Source organism: Schistocerca cancellata, chromosome 9 (genome assembly GCF_023864275.1).
Source record: "Schistocerca cancellata isolate TAMUIC-IGC-003103 chromosome 9, iqSchCanc2.1, whole genome shotgun sequence".
Taxonomy (NCBI): Eukaryota; Metazoa; Arthropoda; class Insecta; order Orthoptera; family Acrididae; genus Schistocerca; species Schistocerca cancellata.
This window is the reverse complement of record NC_064634.1, coordinates 428,439,060-428,463,364: the sequence shown is the minus strand read 5'-3', so window position 1 is coordinate 428,463,364 and position 24,305 is coordinate 428,439,060. Positions and strand designations below refer to the sequence as shown.

The window sequence follows — 24,305 nt, the reverse complement described above, 5'->3', positions numbered from 1 at the left end:
TTCCTAAATACTGTTGGACAAGAGAGCTAGGTTATCAGCAAATCCTAGACACTTTAAACTTATGTTGTCTTTGGGTCTTCCACTTTGGATGTTCTTTGGGTTAGTCTTGTACTATTCCCTCATTATGTATTCTAAAGCACAGTTGGAACAACAGGGGTGCCAAGCAATCTGATTTACCTATAATATAGAGTCAACATCTATAAGTAGTTCACTAACTTTATCTCTAATACTTCTTATGTTTTGATGAAATGTGCTAATTCTTTCACTCCTTGGATAGGAGACCTTCTTTGAAGGTGGTTCCTTTCTTAGAGAGACCCCTTTTAAACAGGGATACCTAGCAGCTGACTTCAGTCTAAAAAAGGTGCAGCTCTAACACCAGAGTAGCTATCTTTTCCAGATTACCACCTACACCATACTCACCATCCCTATCAAGACTATTCTCAGCTCCAACCACAATCACCTCTTTCGTAAAATTCCTGCATAACTCCCCTAAGTTGACAGTCACTTGAGCCAACCCTGCACTAGGCTTCACAATGCTGGTGACCTGGTACTCACTCCACAACACTTTCTGCAACTGCTGGGCTATACCTCTGCCATGTAAACTACCCAATAGCAGAACCCTCTTCAATTTGAAACTGCAACTGTCTTAGGGCTCTAAACTACTATGGTCTGCTGCATGTTTCCTACACCTGCAGCTACAAGAGGCTCCTCTCACTAAACTCCGACAACTGGTCAAATCTATTGGTGATAAGCAAAGTATAACTGTCTGAAAATCTTCTTCTCCTAGCAGCCTTCTTACCAGTGGCCAGTTCCCATTCCCCAGCGCCCTCTTCTCCCATCTAATTCCACCTCTACGTTTTGTAACTGCACCTGAAGTGCACAGATCGTATGTTCCTGCTCCCGTACTAACTTATTTCTGCTAAAAATTCTGCATTTCCAGGAGAGGAACTCGCTAGGATGCCCGCTGTCTTCCCCACTGCTTTCCCACCAATGAAGATACTTTGAACAAATCTCACACCGTAACCCCCTACTCACAAACCAACAATAAAGCCCACACTTCTCACTCAAGATAAAATGTTGACAATTACTGAAAAAACTAAACATCTACATCACGTTTCAGTTACTACTGTAGAAAGATTTAAAGAACTAACAATAGTGATCTCGAATTTCGCACAAACAAAATTGACAATCGGTGCCACAGCTGAGTGTCAACTTAGTTTGTGCGAATATTAATTCTATTCAGACTACTAAAACAACATCTAGTACCGATATCACAAAAACTTCACACAGTTACTTGTCCAAGCCAAAAAATTCCAGAGTCCACTGGAACACTCAACGAAACTAATCCCAGAGAGCGAAAGTTTTTACTGGAACTCTTCACTAAATCAATACTTCATAGCAAATTGGGGGAAGTAGTAGTCCACCGATGCTGTGAAAACAATGCCATTGCCATCTAGTGGTGAATAGCAGAACTTCTTCGATCCATAGTTCTGTCCAGCATGACTTCCTTTCATATACCAACAATAGGCAGAACGTGTTCAGCGCAGCGCGCTCAGTGTACCTGTGCATCTGCGTATTCAGATATTTTGTGTTTGGACACATTCAAATTCGAGTCTGGTAAACGAGTCTTCAGTGGCAAGAAAGAGATTTAGGGCCTTTAAAGCTCATAAGGATTTGGGTAAAATCTTCTGGAATGGGATTCAGAAATCTTTTGCGGATGAATACAGAAGATTTCACAATGCCTCTATGAAAGGTTAAGGAACTAATTTAGAAATAGGATAGCAGTTGCAGATTGCTAATTTCTTCTTCCCTCAGATTAGCAACTGCAATTCGCACTTGTAATTCACAGCAGATTTTTCAAACAATAGGCTGTGAATTACTCAAATTTGATGGCCAATAATGAAAAGATAACCACCTTATCATCAGGTCGTGATGTGAGACTTACAATTTGAAAAAAATCGTATACTTTAACTAATTTATTCCCTGCGATCGTTGGAGAACAGTTGCACAGCGATAAAAATGGGAATCCAAAATATCTGGTGTTTTATTTTTTATGCTGCAAGTTAGACATTTTCCGAAAAACTGCTTCAGCAACTTAACCAACTTTGCTTTGTTTTCATATAGTAAATTCTTTCAGCAGCTCAGCAGATGACTCAACTTTCAGCTTTCTATTTTACTTCCATCAAACCTAGATGTAGCCACAGTTCTTTGCATGTCACAGCAAAGGGGTTTGTCATCAAGAGTCCACAACAAAGAATTGTGACAAAGAGTCTCAACAATGCATCATCGTATATGTTAAATTTCACATGAGGAGTCCTGTAACATGAGCTAAACATGTAGATCATGTATGTTTTTACTCTTTTTTTTCCTTTGTGACGTATTAGCCAGCCTTCCTTACATACTGAATCACTCACACATACATGTCTCACGATTCTCATACAATACGTTACAAACATACTGCGGTTGTAAAGATATTACCTACATCATAATGTGCTCCTATCATTGCCATGAGATGTCACTGCAGTTCAATATGAGACACATAAGATTCACACCTCCAAAAAACATTCCTGGCGTCTGCTGCTTGCATAGCTTCAGTTATATGACAGTAACGATGTTCAGTTACTTGACGTTGTTCTCTGGATTTCATTCATAACTCTACACAATGGCCCGAAAATAAAGTATATACTATATGGTGCACATGCAAATTTGGGTCACGTCGCTAGCACAGCTTCAAAGAGAGACATATCTGATTTGTGAAGACATATAATGGTTGATTTGTATGAAAGCAGAATTACGATATCTTAATCGGTTTGGAGAATACCGAAGACGAACAGCTGGGCTGAGTCATCCCATACACACCATCAGATCGAAAATATCCAGACACCTGTTAGTGGACATTATTATGGCATGTGTCTATTCTTCACCTTTATGACAGTTTGAACTCTGTCTTAGATACTTTCAGCGAGGTATCTGAACTTCTGTGGAAGAAAGGCAACTCATCCGTCCTCAAAAGTCGAAACCAGACAAAATAGTTATGTTAGACGCTAGGGTCTGGAGATAAATCGACATTCTAACTCGTCCCAAAGTGATCCACTGGTTCAGGTAGAGACTCTGTGCAGGCCAGTCCATTTCAAGAATGTTAGTGTCCATACACCATTGGTCACTCATGCTGCTATATGACTGTGTTCCTTGCCATACTGATACAAACAATAATCGTCCTGAAACTGTTACTCTGCTACACAGAGTACACAGTGCTGTGGAATTTTTTTCATATCCTTGAGCATTTAACGTTTCCTTAAGTGCAACAACGGATCAATACCCTAACCAAGAAAAACACCCCCATATCACAACACCAGATCCTCCATACTTCAAAGCTGACACTACACATGATGGTAGGTAACATTCTCTAGACATGCGCCAAACCTAAACCCTTCCATTGGATGGCCACAAGATATAGATTGGTTCAACACTCCAAATCACTCGTCTCCATTCATCCACGGTCCAGTGACATCGCTCTTTACACCACCTCAACTGTCGCTTGACAAAGACTAGAGAGATACACTGTGTAATCAAAAGTATCCGGACACCTGGCTGAAAATGAGTTACAAGTTCATGGCGCCCTCCATCGATAATGCTGGAATTCCAAATGGTGTTGGCCCACCCTTAGCCTTGATGACAGATTCCACTCCCGCAGGCATACGTTCAATCAGCCCATTCTTCACGGAGTGCTGCACTGAGGAAAGGTATCGATGTCGGTCCGTGAAGCCTGGCACGAAATCGGCGTTCCGAAACATCCCAAAGGTGTTCTATAAGATTCAGGTCAGAACTACGTGTAGGCCAGTCCATTACAGTGATGTTATTGTCGTGTAACCACTCCGCCACAGGCCGTGCGTTATGAACAGGAGCTCGATCGTGTTGAAAGATGCAATAGCCATCCTTGAATTGCTCTTCACCAGTGGGAAACAAGAAAGTGGTTCAAACATCAATGTAGGCCTGTACTGGGATAGTACCACACAAAACAACAAGGTGTGCAAGCCCCTTCCATGAAAAAGATGACCACATAACATCACCGCCTCCGAATTTTACTGTTGGCACTACACACAGTGGCCGATGATGTTCACCGAGCATTCGCCATATCCACACATTGCCATCGGATCGCAACATTGTGTACCGTGATTCGTCACTCCACACAACGTTTTTTCACTGTCCAGTCGTTCAATGTTTACGCTCCTTACACCAAGCGAGGCGTCTTTTGGCTTTTACTGGTGTGATGTGTGGCTTATGAGCAGCCGCTCGACGAAGAAATCCAAGTTTTCTCACCTCCCGCTTAACTGTCATAGTACTTGCAGTGGATCCTGATGCAGTTTGGAATTCCTGTGTGATGGTCCGGATAGATGTCTGTCTATTACACATTGCGACCCTCATCAACTGTCAGTCAACAGACGAGGTCAGCCTGTACGCTTTTGTGCTGTACGTGTCCCTTCACGTTTCCACTTCAGTATCACATCGGAAACAGGGGACCTAGGGATGATTAGGGGTGAAGAAATCTCGCGTACAGACTTATGACACAAGTGACACTCAATCACCTGATCACGTTCCAAGTCCGTGAGCTCCGCGGAGCGCCCCATTCTGCTCTCCCACGATGTCTAAAGACTACTGAGATCACTGATATGGAGTACGTGGCAGTGGGTGTCAGCACAATGCACTTAATATGAAAAACGGGGGTGTCCGGATACTTATGATCACATAGTGTGTCTGGCTTATTAGAAATTTCTCGTCCATTGAATCCCATTCTTCTTAACTCCCTATGCAGAGTCGTTGTGCTAGCTGGACTGCTCGTAGTACTTTGGAACTGACGAGTTATTCCTTCCGCTGATTTCATTATAATCTTTACAACCATTATCCGCACTACTCGACGATCTTTGTCCCTCAGTACATGAAGTCTGATTGGTATTGCTTTAGCTGTGGGTGTATATTTGCTTTTCCACTCAACAGACTCATCACAAATCGGCAAACTGGGCGGCTTTAGAAGGATAAAATGTCCCTGATAGACGACAAGCCCACATTCAGAGTTTCTGAGCTCCCCTGAGCGACGCATTTTCTGGTTGCTGCTTCTGTACCAACAACACAATACTTCCCGTCTTCCTTTATGGTGGTGGGTCTATCTCTCATGACATCTACTTAACAATCCCACAGTACGCTGGTTCCTTTGAAAGGGCACAGTCGACATCCTTCCCCTTCCGTCCCTAATCCGAGGAGACCGATGACCTCGCTGTCTGGTCTCCTCCCCCAAACAACCAAACCAAACCAAACCACAGTACGTAAGGGTATGAGACATACTTTGGATCAGATGTAGTTTGTGGAACAGGAGTGGAAACCTAAGGGTCTCTTATCGTAATTGACTCCATTGCTTGAATAATTCAGCGCCGCTCCTTGCATTCTGTACTAGATGCTGTTGTCTTGTCCGACCACTGCTGGTCAGCCGCCTCGCCGTGTGCTGTGCAGACGTGCAGCCTACCGGCGCACCTGGTGGGCGGGGTGCTGGGCCCGGTGTTGGTGCCGCTGCTGGTGCCAGACGCTGCCGTCCGCCGCCAGCTGAATGGCGCCCTGCCAGTGCTGCGCGGGATGGGCGCCCAGATCGGTGGAGTGCTCGTCCTCACCGCCGCCGCCTTCTTCGGGGCGCTCGTCATCTGCGTACTCATAAAGGTAGCGCCGGCAAGCGGGTGGCGTTTCCACATAGCTGAGCTCTTTGCCCTCTACCAGGCTGTTCTTTGCATCTGACGCCACCGACATTCTGCTTATGTCATCTGCTCCGATTCCCTGAGCGCACTCCAGAGCCTCAGTGATCCGTATCCGGTTCACCCTTTCGTGAGCGGATCCAACGCTCTCTTCAATAGCTGGTGAACGACGGTTCTCCGGTTAGCTTTATGTGGGTTCCTGGCCATGTCGGTATCCCTGGGAACGAAGCTGCAGATGCCGCGGCCAAGGCTGCGGTCCTCCAGCCTCGGACAGCTTCTTGTTGTGTCCCTTCATCAGATTGTAGCAGGGTCATTTGTCGGCGCATTTTATCGCTGTGGCATTCCGATTGGGCTGCACTTATGGACAACAAGCTTCGGGCCTTGAAACCTCTTCCCGCGGCTTGGACGTCCTCCTCACGCCCTTCTCGGCGGGAGGAGGTCGTTTTGGCCCGGTTACGAATTGGACACTGCCGGTTCAGCAATCGCCATCTGCTGACGGCTGCGCCGGCGCCGTTCTGCCCGTGTGGGCAATTCCTGATGGTCCGCCACATTTTAACGTCCTGTCCGGATTTTAACACACTGCGTCTTGACCTTGGCCTGCCATGTACTCTAGATGCCATTTTAGCGGATGACCCACGAGCAGCTGCTCGCGTTCTTCGTTGTATCAACCTGACAAACCTCTCTAAGGACATTTGATTCTGCTGTTTTTTTAATCCTATGCCTGTCAGTCTGACTTTTATCGTGTTTTCCCTTTTAGTTGCTGTTTTAAACTTGTGCCTCGCGGTGCATTCCTAACGTAGTCTGGGCGCTAATGACCATTGAAGTTGTGCGCCCTAAAACCACAAAAAATAAAAAAATCTCCATTTACAGCAGGGGTGTCAAATGCTTCAAATGGCTCTGAGCACTATGGAACTTAACTTCTGAGGTCATCAGTCCCCTGAAACAGAACTACTTAAACCTAACTAACCTAAGGACATCACACACATCCATGCCCAAGTCAGGATTCGAACCTGCGACCGTAACGGTCGCGCGGTTCCAGACTGTAGCGCCTAGAACCGCTCGGCTACTTCGGCCGGCGCAGGGGTGTCCAACCTGCGGCCTGTGGGCTGCATGCGGCCTAAAGCAAGTATCAATATGGCCCAAGAAATGTAAGTTCTTCTCAGCGGTTATTGTTGGTGTTAAGTACATTATGTGCGGCCCTCAAATGCTCCTCTTCTTCCATTGTGGCTCAGGTAAGCTAAATGGTTGGACACCCCTGATCTACAGGCAACCTATCCCTCTCACTAACACATGATACGCTGCTGCTAGCGAGATATTAACCACAACAGTGCTCAATCCAGACTCCTTATCCGTCACAAAGGACCACTTGCCACCTGCGCGCCAACCACACCTTTAGCACTCCGTCAGGCTACTTCCGTATCTGCGCGGTTCCCCACATCTTTTACATTGAACCCTACGTTCCCCTACAGGAGGGGGGTGGCGTTCAGTAAGTAACACAACACTTTTTTTCTCGCCCAATTTCGGTTGAAAAAATGCGAAACTGTTGTGGGATATGGCGCAATATTGCCACTTCGGCCGCTACAGTTTCATAAAGTTCAGGTGGGCGACGGCCCTATTTGTGGTCTTCAAAATGGCGACTGCAACGGAGGTGCACTCTGTGGTGGTCAGTTCACCCTAATCAGCCAATTACTGTTGAGTGGGAGGGCCGGGCCACGTAAGCAACATTCACAGTTTATAACAACAACACTTTTATTAAACTTTTCTTTGGCAATATAAAATTTTATCTTTAAAATTTTTGTGATAAGGTAAGTCAGTGAAAATCCTTACAAGCACGGGCAACTGCCCTGTACAAACGACAACATTAATCTTTAAACAAGCATTAAGTGGCTCGCAAGTTAATTAAATTCCCTACACAGTAAAGCTCCCAAAAGGAGATTACAATAATGAGATAAACCTTAACCAATAATGGATATCACAATTTTTAACACAAAATAAAATACAAACAGATACGCCCCTTCGTGACACATTTTCAAAACAGGTGATGTTGTTTAAACGCTGCTTGTGAATTTAAATAACTACTGGAATGATTGTTATATAATGTACTGTAAATGACTTAGTCGATAGTTAGGGAACGTAGGGTTGAATGCAAAAGATGTGGGGAACCGCGCAGATACGGAAGTAGCCTGACGGAGTGCTAAAGGTGTGGTTGTCGCGCAAGTGGCAAGTCGTCCTTTGTGACGGATAAGGAGTCTGGATTGAGCACTGTTGTGGTTAATATCTCGCTAGCAGCAGCGTATCATTGTGGCTGATATTCTTGGAGTTTTGAGGCCAGAAGAGCTTAAGAGTAGTATTTATGGGCCTCGGATGCTGTATTTGGTGATAATATTGTCACAGCATGGTTTTTAGCCATATAAAAATATAATTCCGACGACAAGATCAGTAATAGAGCGAGACCAACAGTACTGCCATGTCTGTATCGGGGCCATGTTAACAGCCACTGAAGATTACGCCACCAGTACCACCAGTCTTCCACTCAATTGTTTGTATTTGGGCTAATTCAAGTAGCAGAAGAGGGCCCACTGGACCCAGACCAGAGGCGGCTAGACCCAGAACCCACAGCAAGTGGGCAAGCTGGACAGGGTGCCTCACACAGTACACTATAATATACTGGAAAAAATGTCTTAGAGCCTGTGCTCCTATACAATTTCAGAGAAAGGGAGGGAGGAGAAAACGGCAAACATTAATTTCTCAAACGTAAAATAACTACGATGTATAAAATAACAGCCTGTTTCACGAACATTGAAATAAAATGGCCAAGTGTGAATCAACAACTAATGCCCTTGACGTAACCTTAAAGGAGGAGGGCGAATAGCATAATACCAAGTCAGCTTAGATATTTAAACTCCACTAGTAGGTTAACATTTGCCACACTGAAACTGGGGAGCTCATTTCAATTACCCCTTAACAGGATACTGATAAACTTAAATAGTCAAGTAAGGCTACCATTTCACTGTTTACAAGTGAACAAGAAATGCTATTACATAACACAGAACGTACATATTCAATGTTAAGCCTGTGCTTTGAACCAACTGTAACAACGTCCACACAGTTCACTGTACCAGGAAAAATATTACAGCTTCACCATACTGGCTTATGCCGTCCGTCACTCCGAACAGGAATAGTACCAATTAATATACCTCGCATACTCGGACTGTATCACATCACAAAATCCAGATAGACCTTAAACGACACACGATAACACGTGTTTATTTATACAGCACTAAATAGAGGGGACCTTTTGGTTGGCAGGACAACAGTTTCCGGTCATGGTACCGATACTTGGGAAGCAAGTATCAGTATAATATGCGCACCAAAACCATGACAAGCAATTCTCACCAAATCTTTTATGAAATCCTTTACAGATCCAAATCAGGGCCGCACGACTCGATTCGGGCAATGTGGCCGAGTCCAATTCCCACGCTACAAGCCAGGTTCGGTCTTACAAACGTGTCAAACACACCACAGTCTCTGCGTCGTGCCCCGGCCTGCTCAGCCACGCTCGCCTCCGATTCTCAAGCGCCGCGTGGCTCTCCGGCTGTCCCTCTCTAGCGCCACACGCCCGTCGAGGCCAAAAGCCACGTCAAACGGCATAGCCCCAAAAATCACATCATGCCGACCCGATCGATCAATCGATACGATCCGGCAAGGCTCACACTTTTGGCGGAAAAATGCAGCATCAAAAACATTCAGAGTCACTTGCAGAATGTCTACGGGAAAGTAGCAGTGAACAAAAGCGTGGTGAGTCGTCGGGCGAGGCGTCTCTCGTCATCGCAACAAAGTCGCTCAAGCCTGTCCGATCTCCCGTGTGCCGGGCGGCCGCACACAGCTGTGGTTCCCGCAATGTTGAAACGTGTGGACACTCTCATTCGAGGTGATTAACGGATCACAATCAAAGACCTCGCTACTCAAGTGGACATCTCTATTGACACTGCTGAAACATTCGTCCATCAGTCGGGGTGCTCAATAGTGTGTGCCCGCTTGGTTCCTCGTCGCTTAACAGAAGACCATAAAGAGCAACGATGGACCATCTTATGGAATTGCTTGTATGTTACAAGGCCCATCGTGGTAACGTTGTGTCCAACATCGTCACAGGCGACGAACTATGGGTTCATCACTTCAACAAAATGGCAATACATAGATCATTCCTCAGAAGAAAAAGTTCAAAGACACACTCTCAGCAGCTAAAATCATGGCGACAGTCTTCTGGGACTCTGAAGGGTTGTTTGATGTCCTGCCTCATGGTGCAACTCTGAAGTGATACCCTCAGTAAATTAAAGAAAGAACTTCAGCGTGTTAGTCGGCATAAAAATGCAGATGAACTTCTCTTTCTCCAAGACAACACATGACCTCACACAAATCTGCACATCCGAGTGGACCTGACGAAACTACATTGGACTGTTCTTCCTCATCTACCCTAGAGCCCAGAAATCGCACCTACCCACTTCTGTCTGTTAGCTTGTAACTGTAACACCGCTTGTCTTAAACAATAATCGATGCTAACGTTATAGCCCTGTGAGGAATTTTTAAGAAAGTTGACCGTGAGATTACCTATTGGAAACAGAACAATCAAAATGGGATTCGTTTCCGAAACACTCCAGCAGAGTATAAGAACAGAAAACACGTGGGTCGGGAATAGACGACAGCACAAAAGCAAGTTGTAACATTACATATTAATATCGGTCGCCAGCCTAATTGGGCATTCTTTCGTCGACCAACATAATAAAGCAGAAGGCAGTGCTGAGGCTAACCTAGCCTTCCTTGACACACACACTATACCCATTCACACTACAACACAGTAACCTAACCTTGCAGTTAAATGTACTACTAACTTGAAAATCAGACAAACAAATGGCCAATGAGATAGCAAACAGTAACAGATCTCTCTCAACAACACGTACCTGAAATGAACTAGATGCAACAGTTTATGGGACCAGTCACCAACGCACACGAAGCTAGTAAAAATACTGAACAGCGAAAAGCTGAAATGATTCTGATTTAAATCAGAGGGGGTCTGTCATAATCTATAACATCATTACCCAGTACAGGGTCTCTATGCCTGTGCATTAACCAACTTGCATTAGAGTAGGTAACACAGTAAATATTACTTTCTTGAACTCGGTTTGAAGCGCTTAAACAGAATTCAAATCTAACTACACTGGCTCTGAAGGAGCCTTTGCATTGCTTCATTGACGGAATAGCCTAGTACATGAGGACCCTTAAACTTTCATGGTTTGGAGAACCATGCTCATTAACAAAACTACACTAGTATGTATGAGAAATGGTAAGTATTCTTTATCATTAATTATTAATTAAGTAAAGCAAAACAACTATAACTCTTTAAATAACTAATGTGGTTTAATAAGCAGTCTTTTAGCCTATTCAAAGTATAGTTGGCTGTGCAAATGCCAACACAACATTAAATTCAAGTTCAAACTCCTAGTCATGAAATGGACGCTGATAAAACTTCGTAATTCTGATCAAAGTGCATAAGTGCAACAATTAATAATCTTTTTCATTTCAGATTAACTTTACTATTTTCAGGCAGCTTTTCAAGTAATGCAAATTGTTTGAGAAAATAGCTGCAGATTGATTTAAAATTGCACTGGAAGTGGAGTATTTCTCAAACTATAAAATTGAACTTTAAACACACATTAAAAAGCAATGACAATTATTTTTACTGCTACGAGATAAATCTTTCCATAATAAAGTAGGACACTCGGAATTAAATTCACTAGGACAGTATTCCTGTCCAGGTTTGAGATTTGGGATGATTACGGGTGTAAGATAGAGTTTTTAGCAACAACACGATTGTTATTACAACCAGCTAAATTCCACAAATTCCTGGTCCATTTACAGGGTACCAAATACAAACAATTGACTGGAAGACTGGTGGTACTGGTGACGTAATCTTCAGTGGCTGTTAGCTTGGTCCCGCTGCAGTCATGGCAGTACTGTTGACCCCGCCCTATTACTGGTCATCTTGGCGTCGGAATTATATTTTTATAGGGCTAAAAATCATGCTATGACAATATTATCACCAAATACAGCATCCGAGGCCCATAAATACTACTCTTAAGCTCTTCTGGCCTCAAAACTCCAAAAATATGAGCCACAATGATAAGCTGCTGCTAGCGAGATATTAACCACAACACTGCTCAGCCCATCCTCCTTACCCGTCTCAAAGGACGAGTTGCCACTTTCGGGCCAACCACACCTTTTCCACTCCGCCATGTTACTTCCGTAGCTATGGGGCTTCCCCACACCTTTTACATTTAACCCTACGTTCCCTGAGTACGGACAAAGTCATTTACAGTACATTATATGACAATCATTCCAGTAGTTATTTAAATTCACAAGCACCGTTTAACCAACATCATTCAAACTTCCACGTAACTGAAATTATATACAGAATTTTCACGATAGATACAACACTCCGCATACGAAACACCACAAATTGATATAGAAACAACGATATAGATACAAAATAAGTCGAAAATAGGTCTTGCGGCGTGTAAGACCTATTTTCGACCTATTTTCTAAAATAGGTCTTACACGCCGCAATGAAGAATGAACTCCGGGGATGGTGAGGATGTTATTGAAGCTGAAAGACGTTGGCTGCGTCGCTGACCAGTATAGTAAAACCATCCAGGCATACTGGACCCCCACCCCAGTTAGGTGGAGTAAGGCTGCCGCATCGAACGGAGATTATGTTGAAAAATAGGATTGATATCCTGCACAATGATGAGCAATCCAGGTAACTACTGGAGTGGAATCTAACTGGAAAAACTTGTCCTTGGCCACCGAGCGACATGCAAATATTACTACCAATCCAGGTACTATGCTGCGCCACTAATCTATATCCGAACTTCCATTCACTTTCATACATCGTCCATACTCGTCTACTGAGGCTTCAACCAAATCCCACTGTCTAACCATGAAATCCGTCCCAAGACATATACTTCTTGCCAGTCCTTGTCACAACGCTCCACCTCAAATCATCCCTGTTGTCTCCCTTGTTCTCCATCTCAAAGACTTTTCATCGACACTTGTAGATGCCCAAGACCTCATAGTCACTCTCATCATTCCACTTTCATCATTATCATGAACATTTTCAAGCACCATCCGGGTCATCATCATACCATAATAGCGTTTTAGTTTTAGCTTTGACTATATTTCATTGCAATTTAAAGTCATGTAAGAAGTTTTAAGAAACGTAAAAATTATACGCCAACATGTTTCTCAAAACAAATCTGTTAGAGTGCTAGACTCAGGCATAGCCGTCCCAGACTGGAAATTTTTCCGCGTTCCAGACCCTCCAGGGCGGCCCAGCTCCCTCAGCCTGCTATCAAATAGAGTACGGGGATTTTTCTCGGCAGTAAAAGGCCTCCGAGGCGCTCAGCTCGCAACTCCTAGTGCTGCCGCGAACGAAAGTTTGCACTCTGTGGGGAACTGAAATCACAATAAAGAAACCAAAGGCGAGCGTCCCCGAGCAACAACCTCGTTATCGTGAAATGGTGATGACTTAGAAATAGCGCCAATAATAACCTGTAAACAGCTCATCTAATTGGCCAACGCGGAGCTCGCCTGCATTTAGTATGATATATATATGAGCATCGCTAGGAAAATAACCAAAAGCATACAGCTGCAGGAAGCGGTAAACTTGAAAAAGAACGCACAGTCTCTGTTGCAGTCCTAATAATAATATACTTTTATAGCTATTCAGATAGAATCATTTATTTTTGTCTATGTGTCAGCAACGTGGGTATGAAAGGTACTGAGAAGATAATTTTTTCACTAAGACTGATTTAGAAATCACCAAACAATTACTTGTAGGTTTCCAAAGACTGAAGAAATTTTTTGATGCAATATAATTAAAACGGAAGTTTATTAAAAGCCTTAACTATTAAATGCAAGAACTGGAAGGGTAAAGGAGAAAAGGATTAAAATGTGGTTGTAATAAGTTCATGGTACATTATTTGTTGAGCTTGCTAATTATACAGGGTGGTCAGAACCACTCTGAAGAACTTTTAAGGATGTTGCAGGGTATGTTGTGCTGGGAAATAATTGTTAAGAAAAAATTCGATGGATTACGCCGTTTATGAGTCAACTGTCATTGAAGTTAGCCAATCAGGCCAATGCGCAAAAACTCAAGCGGCCCGCTATAGACGGTGTCACCAAATGTGCTCTTCGTTTGTTCTTCTGAAACTGAACAAAATAGTGATACAAAAATTGGACGGGTGACGGTAGTAAGAATCGAACCCAAGTTGAAGACTGAGCAGTCTCGAGTCCCGTCATCTGCGCTATGAAAAGAACTGACGCTAATTTTGTCTGGCGCACAGCTTGAATTTTTCCCGCGTAATGGCCCGATTGGCTAACTTGAAAGCTAATTAACTCGGAAGCGACGCAACATATCGAATTTTTTTCTTAACAATTATTTCTCAGCACAATCAACCCTGCAACAAGCTTTTCACACTGTTTTTCATCACCCTCTGTATGGATATCTACGAACAATTTTGACATTATCTGTTTGTATGGAAAGGCTGAAATTTTTTTATCAGCTTCTCTCGCATTATCACGCCGTGAAGCTGCAGTACTGTTCGATCACTACCACGTACGCACTGGCCCACACACATACTGGTGCAGTAGGTGCCGTGAGGTAATAAACCCATCCCGGTGGTCCGTACAATGTTGTCATATCACAAGCTTTCCTCTTTTGAACGTTGGATGGTGTAGAAGCGTGCGCTATGAGCAGCAACACGAAACTTAGTTGTAGTCGAAACACAAAATGTAAATAAAGCTGCTATGCTCAGCCACATGAACGAAACGGACGTCACTTAGCTTTCTGCTCTCATTGACGGTGCGTTTGCTGAACATTTCACTGAATAAGTGCACACCAAAGTAAAAAAAAAATTTTTTTTAGTTACAAAAAGGCAGGATAATCTGTTATTCAATGAACGTTAAATTATCATGTAACTTTTAATAATGAAGTTACAATGTAGTATGAGACTTTAATGGCTGTGTAATGAAACTATGAATCTCTTTAAAAAACAGAGGTTAAAATAATTATGGAAATGAAATGGAAATGACCGTTTGGCGTCATTGGCCGGGAGTCCCCTTGCGGTGCAGGTAAGGCCGCCTTGGTGCAGGTCTTATTACATTCGACGCCACATTGCGCGACCTTCGAGCCGGATGGAGATGAGATGATGATGAAGACAACACAACACCAGGTCCCTGAGCGGAGAAAATCTCCGACCCTGCCGGGAATCGAGACCAGGCCCGAAGGACGGAAATCCGTCACGCTGACCACTTAGCTATCGGGGCGGACAATTATGAAAATCCCTTTCTAATTTGGTGGAATCGTAAGAACACTCGAAAGTAAGGATATTTTATTGACACGTCAGCAACGCAACTGTTTCCAACGAATCGAAGAACTGGTGATTTCTATCGATAGCAGATATATTTGAAGAGGAAAATACAAGTTGAATGGGACGGTGGTCGATTGGAATAGTGTCTGTCTATTTTCAGCTCACAAAAGATTAAATTCTTCTCTCTCGATTTGTCTGTGTCCCTACTCGTATGGTGTCGGCAGGGTTATTACAGGATTTGGCCGTGTTAGTGTTAGGGGGTGGCCAGATGCCCATCCTGGTGACATTTCCTTACCCCCTGCCCCCCTCTCTCTCTCTCCTCCTGGGACGGTATATGTGCACGCAGCTGTCCCTGTGTATTGTTATCCGTAAGTGAAAGTGTGCGAACGTTTTCTAACGTGTAACTGAGGCGGGACGGAGGTACCAGATTATTATTCACCAATCGGTTTCACAGATTTGGTTGGGAACCACTGCAACATCCTTCATATAGAGGCCTGCCTTTCACCATGTGATTTTCATACACTACTGGCCATTAAAATTGCTACACCACGAAGATGATGTGCTACAGACGCGAAATTTAACCGACATGAAGAAGATGCTGTGATATGCAAATGAATAGCTTTTCAGAGCGTGCACACAAGGTTGGCAAAGTGCTGACATGAGTAAAGTTTCCAACCGATTTCTCATACACAAACAGCAGTTGACCGGCGTTGCATCGTGAAACGTTGTTGTGATGCCTCGTGTAAGGAGGAGAAATGCGTACCATCACGTTTCCGACTTTGATAAAGGTCGGATCGTAGCCTATCGCGATTGCGGTTTATCGTATCGCGACATTGCTGCTCGCGTTGGTCGAGATCCAATGACTGTTAGCAGAATATGGAATCGGTGGGTTCAGGAGCGTAATACGGAACGCCATGCTGGATCCCAACGGCCTCGTATCACTAGCAGTCGAGATGACAGCCCTCTTATCCGCATGGCTGTAACGGATCGTGCAGCCACGTCTCGATCCCTGAGTCAACGAACACTTCGACGACGTTTGCAGCGGCATGGACTATCAGCCTGGAGACCATGGCTGCGGTTACTCTCGACGCTGCATCACAGACAGAAGCGCCTGCGATGGTGTACTCAACGACGAACTTGGGTGCACGAATGGCAAAACGTCATATTTTTCGGATGAATCCAGGTTCTGTTTACAGCATCATGATGGTCGCATCCATGTTTGGCGACATCGCGGTGAACGCACATTGGAAGCGTATATTCGTCATTGCCATACTGGCGTATCACCCGGCATGATGGTATGGGGTGCCATTGCTTACACGTCTCGGTCACCTCTTGTTCGCATTGACGGCACTTTGAACAGTGGACGTTACATTTCAGATGTGTTTCGACCAGTGGCGCTACCCTTCATTCGATCCCTGCGAAACCCTACATTTCAGCAGGTAATGCATGAGCGCATGTTGCAGGCTCTGTACGGGCCTTTCTGGATACAGAAAATGTTCGACTGCTGCCCTGGCCAGCACATTCTCCAGATCATTCACCAATTGAAAACGTCAGGTCAATGGTGGCCGAGCAACTGGCTCGTCACAATACGCCAGTCTCTACTCTTGATGAACTGTGGTATCGTGTTGAAGTTGCATGGACAGCTGTACCTGTACACACCATCCAATCTCTGTTTGACTCAATGCCTAGGGGCATCAAGGCCGTTATTACGGCCAGAGGTGGTTGTTCTGGGTACTGATTTCTCAGGATCTATGGACTCAAACTGCGTGAAAGTGTAATAACATGTCAGTTCTAATATAATATATTTGTCCAGTGAATACCCGATTATCATCTGCATTTCTTCTTGGTGTAGCAATTTTAATGGCCAGTAGTGTATCTTTGGTGACATGAATAATAACGTGTGTGGACGTCGGTTTCAGTTTGACGAGAAAGTGCAAGAGTCGGTGCGGAAGTGGAGCTGTCAGCGTTGTACGAAACCGGGATTGATTGTCTCGTCTCCCAGTGGGACAGATGTCTTAACGCGTATGGTGACTACTTTTGAGTGTAACCATTCCACGGTGCAGCTACAACCGGTGTTTGGTTTTCATTTGACTGCCCGTTATGCTTTGGAAAATATAGAGCTTTGGAAACGAATGAATGTGTGTAGTAACCCTGTGCTTATTGACCCACCCTTGAACAACAAAAATGAGTGATTGTCCGTCGCAGAAAGTGTCATTAGGGAACCTCGAGTCTCAGTAATTGTAATGCGCACAGGTGCTGGGGCTGCTGAGGACCTCGTGGGAGGAGGCGGACCACAGACGAGCGAAAACACTGTTGATGCGGCTGGAGGAGATAAGCCGGCGGTCGATTTCTCCGTTCTGCTCGCGGCTGCTGCCGATGGAGGAGGGCACCGAGCTGAGGCCTGGTCTCCCACCGCCCAGGGATCGAGGCGAAACTGTCCAAGAGCCGAACACCGCAGCTCAGTAGCAATGTCGCATGTCATTTGGTCTCCTCTGTGTAGATGTCTCTGAACCTAAGCATTCAGCAGTTGTTCCTCGAGCAGTATGCTGTCAGAATGTGGAATTCCTAAAGATAGGACTGCAGCGTTATTCTTGATCACTGTAAAAGTGATACACATTGAACGCCATTTGTGTAGATAATTGATTAAAATGTGCACTCTATTATAGCAAGAGCAGTAATGTCATTAGATACGACAGCTGCAAGTAATGGGAATGCACATGTGTCAGAACCAATTTTTGTTGCCATATTTGTTATGTCTTTTCCAACTCGTGACTAAATAAATGTACAAAGTACAAGACCTTTCAGAACATTACAAGAAAATGAAATAGCATTTAAAGTGAATTAACGTGTGTTAGAGTCATAAAAGGGGCGATCAAAAATTTCCAGTTCGCAGGCTGTACAGTCCAGAATCGGAATGCCAGGCGGGTAAAATCACCTTGAGCACTCCGTCTGCAGGCCACTAGTGGCCCATCTGGACCTTCCGACCGCCGTGTCATCCTCACCTGAGGATGCGGAAAGGAGGAGCGTGTGGTCAGCACACCGCTCTCCCGGTCGTTATGATGGTTTTCTTTGACCGGAGCCGCTACTATTCGGTCGAGTAGCTCCTCAGTTGGCATCACGAGGCTGAGTGCACCCCGAAAAATGACAGCACCTCATGTTGACCCGGCTGGTCACCCATCCAAGTGCCGGCCACGCCCGACAGCGCTTAACTTCGGTGGTCTGACGGGAACCGGTGTATTCACTGCGGCAATGCCGTTGCCAAAATCACCTTGAGCATTGAGGTAATTATCCCATTGGAGTCCCAGGTTGAAGATAACTGTTCGGTAAAACAGCATGTCCTGATGATGCGTGGAGAAGTTCGTAACTGCCTGCCGTGCATCCTCGTCCAACGTGATCCGTCGAGCCTTCGAGGCCCTTTTTAGGGACTGAATGCCTGATAATAGTATGGGGGAGAGATCAGGGCTATAGGGCGGATGCTCGAATGGCTCCCACTGAGTTGGTATCCAGGAAAACTGCGACAAGGGGTTCTGTTGCTTCATGATGACGTATGTCCCCGTAACGCAGAAGTTACGCTACCTCAAATGGGAGACATTCGAGCACCCTATATACAATCTTGCTCTATCCCCTGACGATTAACACGCCTTTGGTCTTTCAAAATAGGCCTTGAAGCATGGACGATTCCTCTCGGAAGAGAATGTGCAGCAAGCAGTTACCGACTTCTTCAGGGCAGCAGCACATTGTTTGTTACCAAACAAGTATCTTCAACCTTAGCCTGCCCGGTTGGCCGTGTGGCCTAACGTACGACTTTCCTGGCGGGAAGGAGCACCTGGTCCCTGGCACGAATCCGCCGGGCGGATTTGTGTCAGGTTCGGTGAGCCGGCCAGTCTGTGGATGGTTTTTAGGCTGTTTTCCATCTGCCTCGGCGAATGCGGGCTGGTTCCCCTTATTCCGCCTCAGCTACACTATGTCCGCGATTGCTGCACAAACAAGTTCTCCACGTACCCGTACACCACCATTACTCTACCACGCAAACATAGGGGTTACACTCGTCTGGTGTGAGACGTTCCCGGGGGAGTCCACTGGGGGCCGAACAGCACAATAACCCTGGGTTCGGTGTGGGGAGGCGGAGGGGTGAAGTGGACTGCGGTAGTCGTCGTGGGGTTGTAGACCACTGCGGCTGTTGCGCGGACGGAGCCTCTTCGTCGTTTCTATGTCTCTGGTTAACATAACATAAAATCTTCAACCTGATGCGTCGCTCAGATTATTGCCTCAACGTTCAAGGCGAGTTTGTCTGATTGACTGTGCAGCCTTCGAACGGAAACTTTTTGATCGCCGGCTATACTTTCTCTCGTCGTTGCTAATCAGCGAACCATTTTCACACCTACGATAAGTTTTCGATCTGCTAAAAAACTGGATTCATTGATTACATATTCGGGTTGTTTTATCACCGGAATTGGGTGTGTTGCTGGCAGAGTGCCAGTGGATAGACTATGCGCTGGACAAGTTCCCCAGTACGAAAAATGGAGGAACAGTGACCTTGCTATAGTCTTCGGTAGAAAGGGGTTGGAGATAAAGTACACATGCTCCTTCATCAGGATACACACGCATACACACATGCGAGAGTAAGTGCGCACCATGACAAACACATGCACAATTTTAATTTTTTTCTGGGATTGCGGGCAATATTAATAGAAACAAATAAAAATTATTCGTAGTTCCTTACTTCTGGCCAGAATTTTTGGAAGGCTTCCCTTGGTTAACAGGTAAGTTCCAGAGCTGTAAATCCCTCTCCTAAATACTTTCGCGTCATAACCACACTCAAGTGCAAATCCGAAAGCGATATCCTCAATGAAATACAACACTTACCACTGAAAGCACGTTCATTAAGAACACAATATATAGCCAGAACAGAACTGAGCTGTTGGACAGAGAGCTATTTACACAAACATTGAATAATCCAGAATGCTGCTATTTTATACAAACATCGAATATTCTAAAATATACAAAGATTACAAATATATTTCCAGAACCTTCCGGAAATGGTAAATACTAAAAAACAAACAGTTGATGGCGGTCAGGTTTGAACTAATAATCCACAGCACACTAATCGGCGATACTAATTCCTACTCGTAACTACATGCACCAGCGCTAGCGGCATTACTCCCTCTCAAAAAGCGATAGAAGTTCTCATTCCAGACGAGTATGGCACCCTACATCTACAGGGTGGCGCACGAAATGTGTTACCATTTTGTTTTTGAAGATAAACTTTATTGTCAATACAATCTGAAAGGAACATATGCTACAATGAAGAGCCGTCCATAGAGATTTGTTCTAACTCAGCACATGCTCAATATGTCCACCATCTCATTTCCTAACTTCCTTCAAACGAACACTGAAGTTAGTGATTACCATACGGCACATGTCTTCCGTAATTTCACTGCAAGCTTGAAGAATAAGTCTTCAGAGCTCCATTAAATCACGTGGACATTTCGGGAAAATTTTTTCCTTTAGGTACCCCCAAAGAAAAAATTCACATGCATTGAGGTCTGGACTGTTGGGGAGCCAATTTTGCCCGTCATTCAAGCGACATGGAAACCTGAGTGAAATGATCCGCATGTCGAAACGCTCGTGTAAAAACTCCAACACAGTGTTTGGAGTATGTGGCCTTGCTCCATCTTGCATGAACCACTGCGTGTTGAAGGGCAAGGCAGTAGCAAGAAGCTGTGGAATGAAGCTATTGCGAAGCATGCTCAAATAACGCTCGCTGTTCACAGTTTCTTCAAAGAAAAAGGGTCCAATAAGTCCGTGACTGGAAACTGCTGCCCAAGCTGTAATCCTCGGAGCATAATGCTGTCGTTCATGAAGCACTTGTGGGTTTTCAGTGCCCCAAAAGCGTACATTTTGTTTATTAGCCGCACCGTCTAAATGAAAATGCGCCTCGTCTGAAAACCAAACGTTGTTGAGAGTTTGTTTCCTATCCTCCGCCCACTGAGCAAACAGTAGTCTCTGCTGCTTGTGTTCTTCAGTGAGCTTCTGTGCACAGGTCATCTTGTATGGGTACATACGGAGGTCACTTTTAAGAATGCGTTGAACGGAGCGTCTGGATATTCTCGGTTGCACTGCTGCCTTTCTACACGATTTCCCGGGACTTCTCTGTACAGCAATTCGTACCGCTTCAATATTCTCCGGTGAACAAACAGGCTTAGGCTGAGGTCGCTTCGCTTCCAATACTGTTCCTTCCTGTACAAGTTTATCGTACAAGCTGTGGATGGTCTTCTTGCAAGGGACCCATAGTGTGTTAAATTGTTGTCGAAAACGCCTCTGAGTCACAACAAGGCTTTTCGTTTCATGAAGAAGTAACATAATTGCCGATCGTTGCTGCGTCGTCAGTCTTCCATTGTCAGCCATTGCTGCTTACTAGTCTCCTAGCGGCAGTATTGTGAATTACACGTCATTTCGTAACTCATTTGTTTTTCCAAGCTCTGCTGGTACTGCTGTAGAGCTCCCAGCGGGATATCTAATGTGCGCCGTAAATAGTGAAAGAAACAATTGGGAACACATTTCGTGCGCCACCTTGTAGATCTTATCAGTTGCCCTAAATATGAAGGCCCTGGAGGTTACACATGTTCTGTTGTTACCTTCTCTTCACTATGTTGAAGGTAGTCTGGCTTGTCGAAGTTTCACTATCATCAAGTGTTTCCTTGTCCCCTTGTCACTCTGCCCCTGTGAACTGTAGCAGGACTTCATACGGAGGACATGGAAAACATGTCTGCGAATTTATATTCCTGATAAAGGGTCGTAATCCTCGACGTCATATGTGAGCTCCGACAAGCGACGAAGGATATGGTACAGCTCAAAGTAGCTCTTTAGTAAATCTTCCGGCAGTCTCACTTTCCAAACAGGCGTAAAAATTCATTGAGAGTGTCATGGGATGTATCTCACTGGCCAGTGCTTTGCGATGTAGTGCTCCCGGTCTCTCTCCTGGGGGTCCAGTGTCCGGAGCCAGCCAGCTGCCTTGCTTCTTCGGCCCTGGTGATGAAGTGTTCATCGTAATCGTGCTGACAAGGGAACCTCCCCATCGCACCCCCCCTCAGATTTAATTATAAGTTGGCACAGTGGATAGGTCTTGAAAAACTGAACACAGATCAATCGAAAAAACAGGAAGAAGTTGTGTGGAACTATGAAAGAAATAAGCAAAATATACAAACTGAGTAGTCCATGCGCAAGATAGGCAACATCAAGTTTGGCGTGAGCTCAGGAGCGTCGTGGTCCCATAGTTAGCGTGAGCAGCTGCGGAAGGAGACATCCTTTGTTCAAGTCTTCCCTCGTGTGAAAAGTTTACTTTCTTCATTTTCTCAAAGTTATGATCTGTGCGTTCGTTCATTGACGACTCTGTTCACTGTAGTGTCTGTGTTTTGCGACCGCACCGCAAAACCGTGCGATTAGTAGACGAAAGGACGTGCCTCTCCAATGGGAACAGAAAACATTTGATCGCAAGGTCATAGTATGAAACGTCCCCTTAGAACAATTTATACAAGACTATGCTTAAACTGACACACAATATTTTTAGCGCAACGCAATCTGACTTTCAAAAATCCCTACAAAAGAATGGCCCTGACTAACATTAATCTATACCTTTCACAAATCACTTACCTCACCAAAAATCTCCGTTACTCGAACTACTGCAATACAGCGAGCGCCACTACTGCCAGCTACATAATAGATTCAAACTACGGAAGGCACTAACTACTGATAGGCATAGTTAGCAAATGAAAGATTTTAATAGAGAACAAACAATGTATTTACCTTAATAGTGTTGAAAAAGCATAATATACATAGCAGTTCATAATATCCATTCTGTACTCAAAAATCCGCCATCTCATTTCCCACATCCACCACTGCTGGCGGCTCACCTCCAACTGCGCAACGCTACGCGCTGTTCACATCCAGCTGCATAATATCCATTCTGTACTCAAAAATCCGCCATCTCATTTCCCACATCCACCACTGCTGGCGGCTCACCTCCAACTGCGCAACGCTACGCGCTGTTCACATCCAGCTGCCCAACACTACAATGGCAGACAACAATGCAAACTAGCCACAGACTGCACACAGCACAGCCACTGATTTTCATACAGAGCGCTACGTAACGTTGCCAATAAGAAAACATAAACAGCCTATTTACATAAAGAAAACATAAACAGCCTACTTACATAGCCCCCATGCTCCCCACAAAAAATTTTACAAATTGTTTTGGGCAGTGGCCAATAATGATTTGAAAAAATTTTTCATAATTACAATAACAAAGATATCAAATGCACACACTTATTTATACAATGTTGGTCAAAAGCGAAATTTTCTCACAGTCCATAAAGACAGTCCAGATTGTTCGTCACAGTAAAATTTCAGTGTTTTTTTTTTTTCAAAGTCTGAGCAGTAAAAGACAATGCACACGGAAGTAGTGGATTTCCATGCAGTCTTGAAGAAGTAGTGTTGTCCTTCCAACTGAAAGACAGTGCTGACTCTTGACATGCTGACAGGTAATGGGCCACAACAGAGTAAACCCACAGCAGAGTCATTCGACGTTTTGAAGAAGATTGGTAGGTAGGTCATCACAGAGCAGACCCACTGTAGTCCTGGTAGAGAGTATGGTATTGGTGGGCCACCAGAGGTGCAGACCCACTACAGTCCTTGTAGAAATAATGGTACTGGTGAGTCAGCAAAGGTGTAGACCCACTGTAGTCCTTGTAGAAATAATGGTATTGGTGAGTCAGCAAAGGTGTAGACCCACTGTAGTCCTTGTAGAGATGGCCAGCAGCCATCTGTTGTGACTGTGCAGGTGCACAATCACCATCGAAGAGTCTTGCAGAGAAGATAGCAAGTCCATAAACCACCACTTGTACACTCACGAAGTTTTTGGAATTGTCCTTAGAACCAGCAATGCTGTTATCCAGTCCCTTGCTGAATTAGTAACACACGTGCAAACACTAACAGTCCCAACTTCTCACATATTGTGCATTACTATGACCAACAGAAATGTGTGCAGTGAAATGAATGCTTACAAGTTACTTAATTTGATGAACTGGTGTCAATAACAATTTTATAACAGAAAAATACAATAACAAAGGTACAAAATACATCA

General features: G+C 44.6%; 1 protein-coding gene across 1 annotated transcript in view; it reads left to right on the top strand.

The window, feature by feature from the left end:
• The window catches only part of LOC126101466 (putative ammonium transporter sll0108), a 103,363-nt gene extending 85,734 nt beyond the window's left edge, over positions 1–17,629 (top strand). Inside the window, exons 6-7 of the mRNA XM_049912117.1 lie at positions 5,425–5,706; positions 17,417–17,629. Coding sequence (XP_049768074.1) covers positions 5,425–5,706; positions 17,417–17,629 — 495 coding nt within the window. The remainder of the gene's footprint in view (positions 1–5,424; positions 5,707–17,416) is intronic.
• The last annotated feature ends 6,676 nt before the right edge of the window (positions 17,630–24,305 follow it).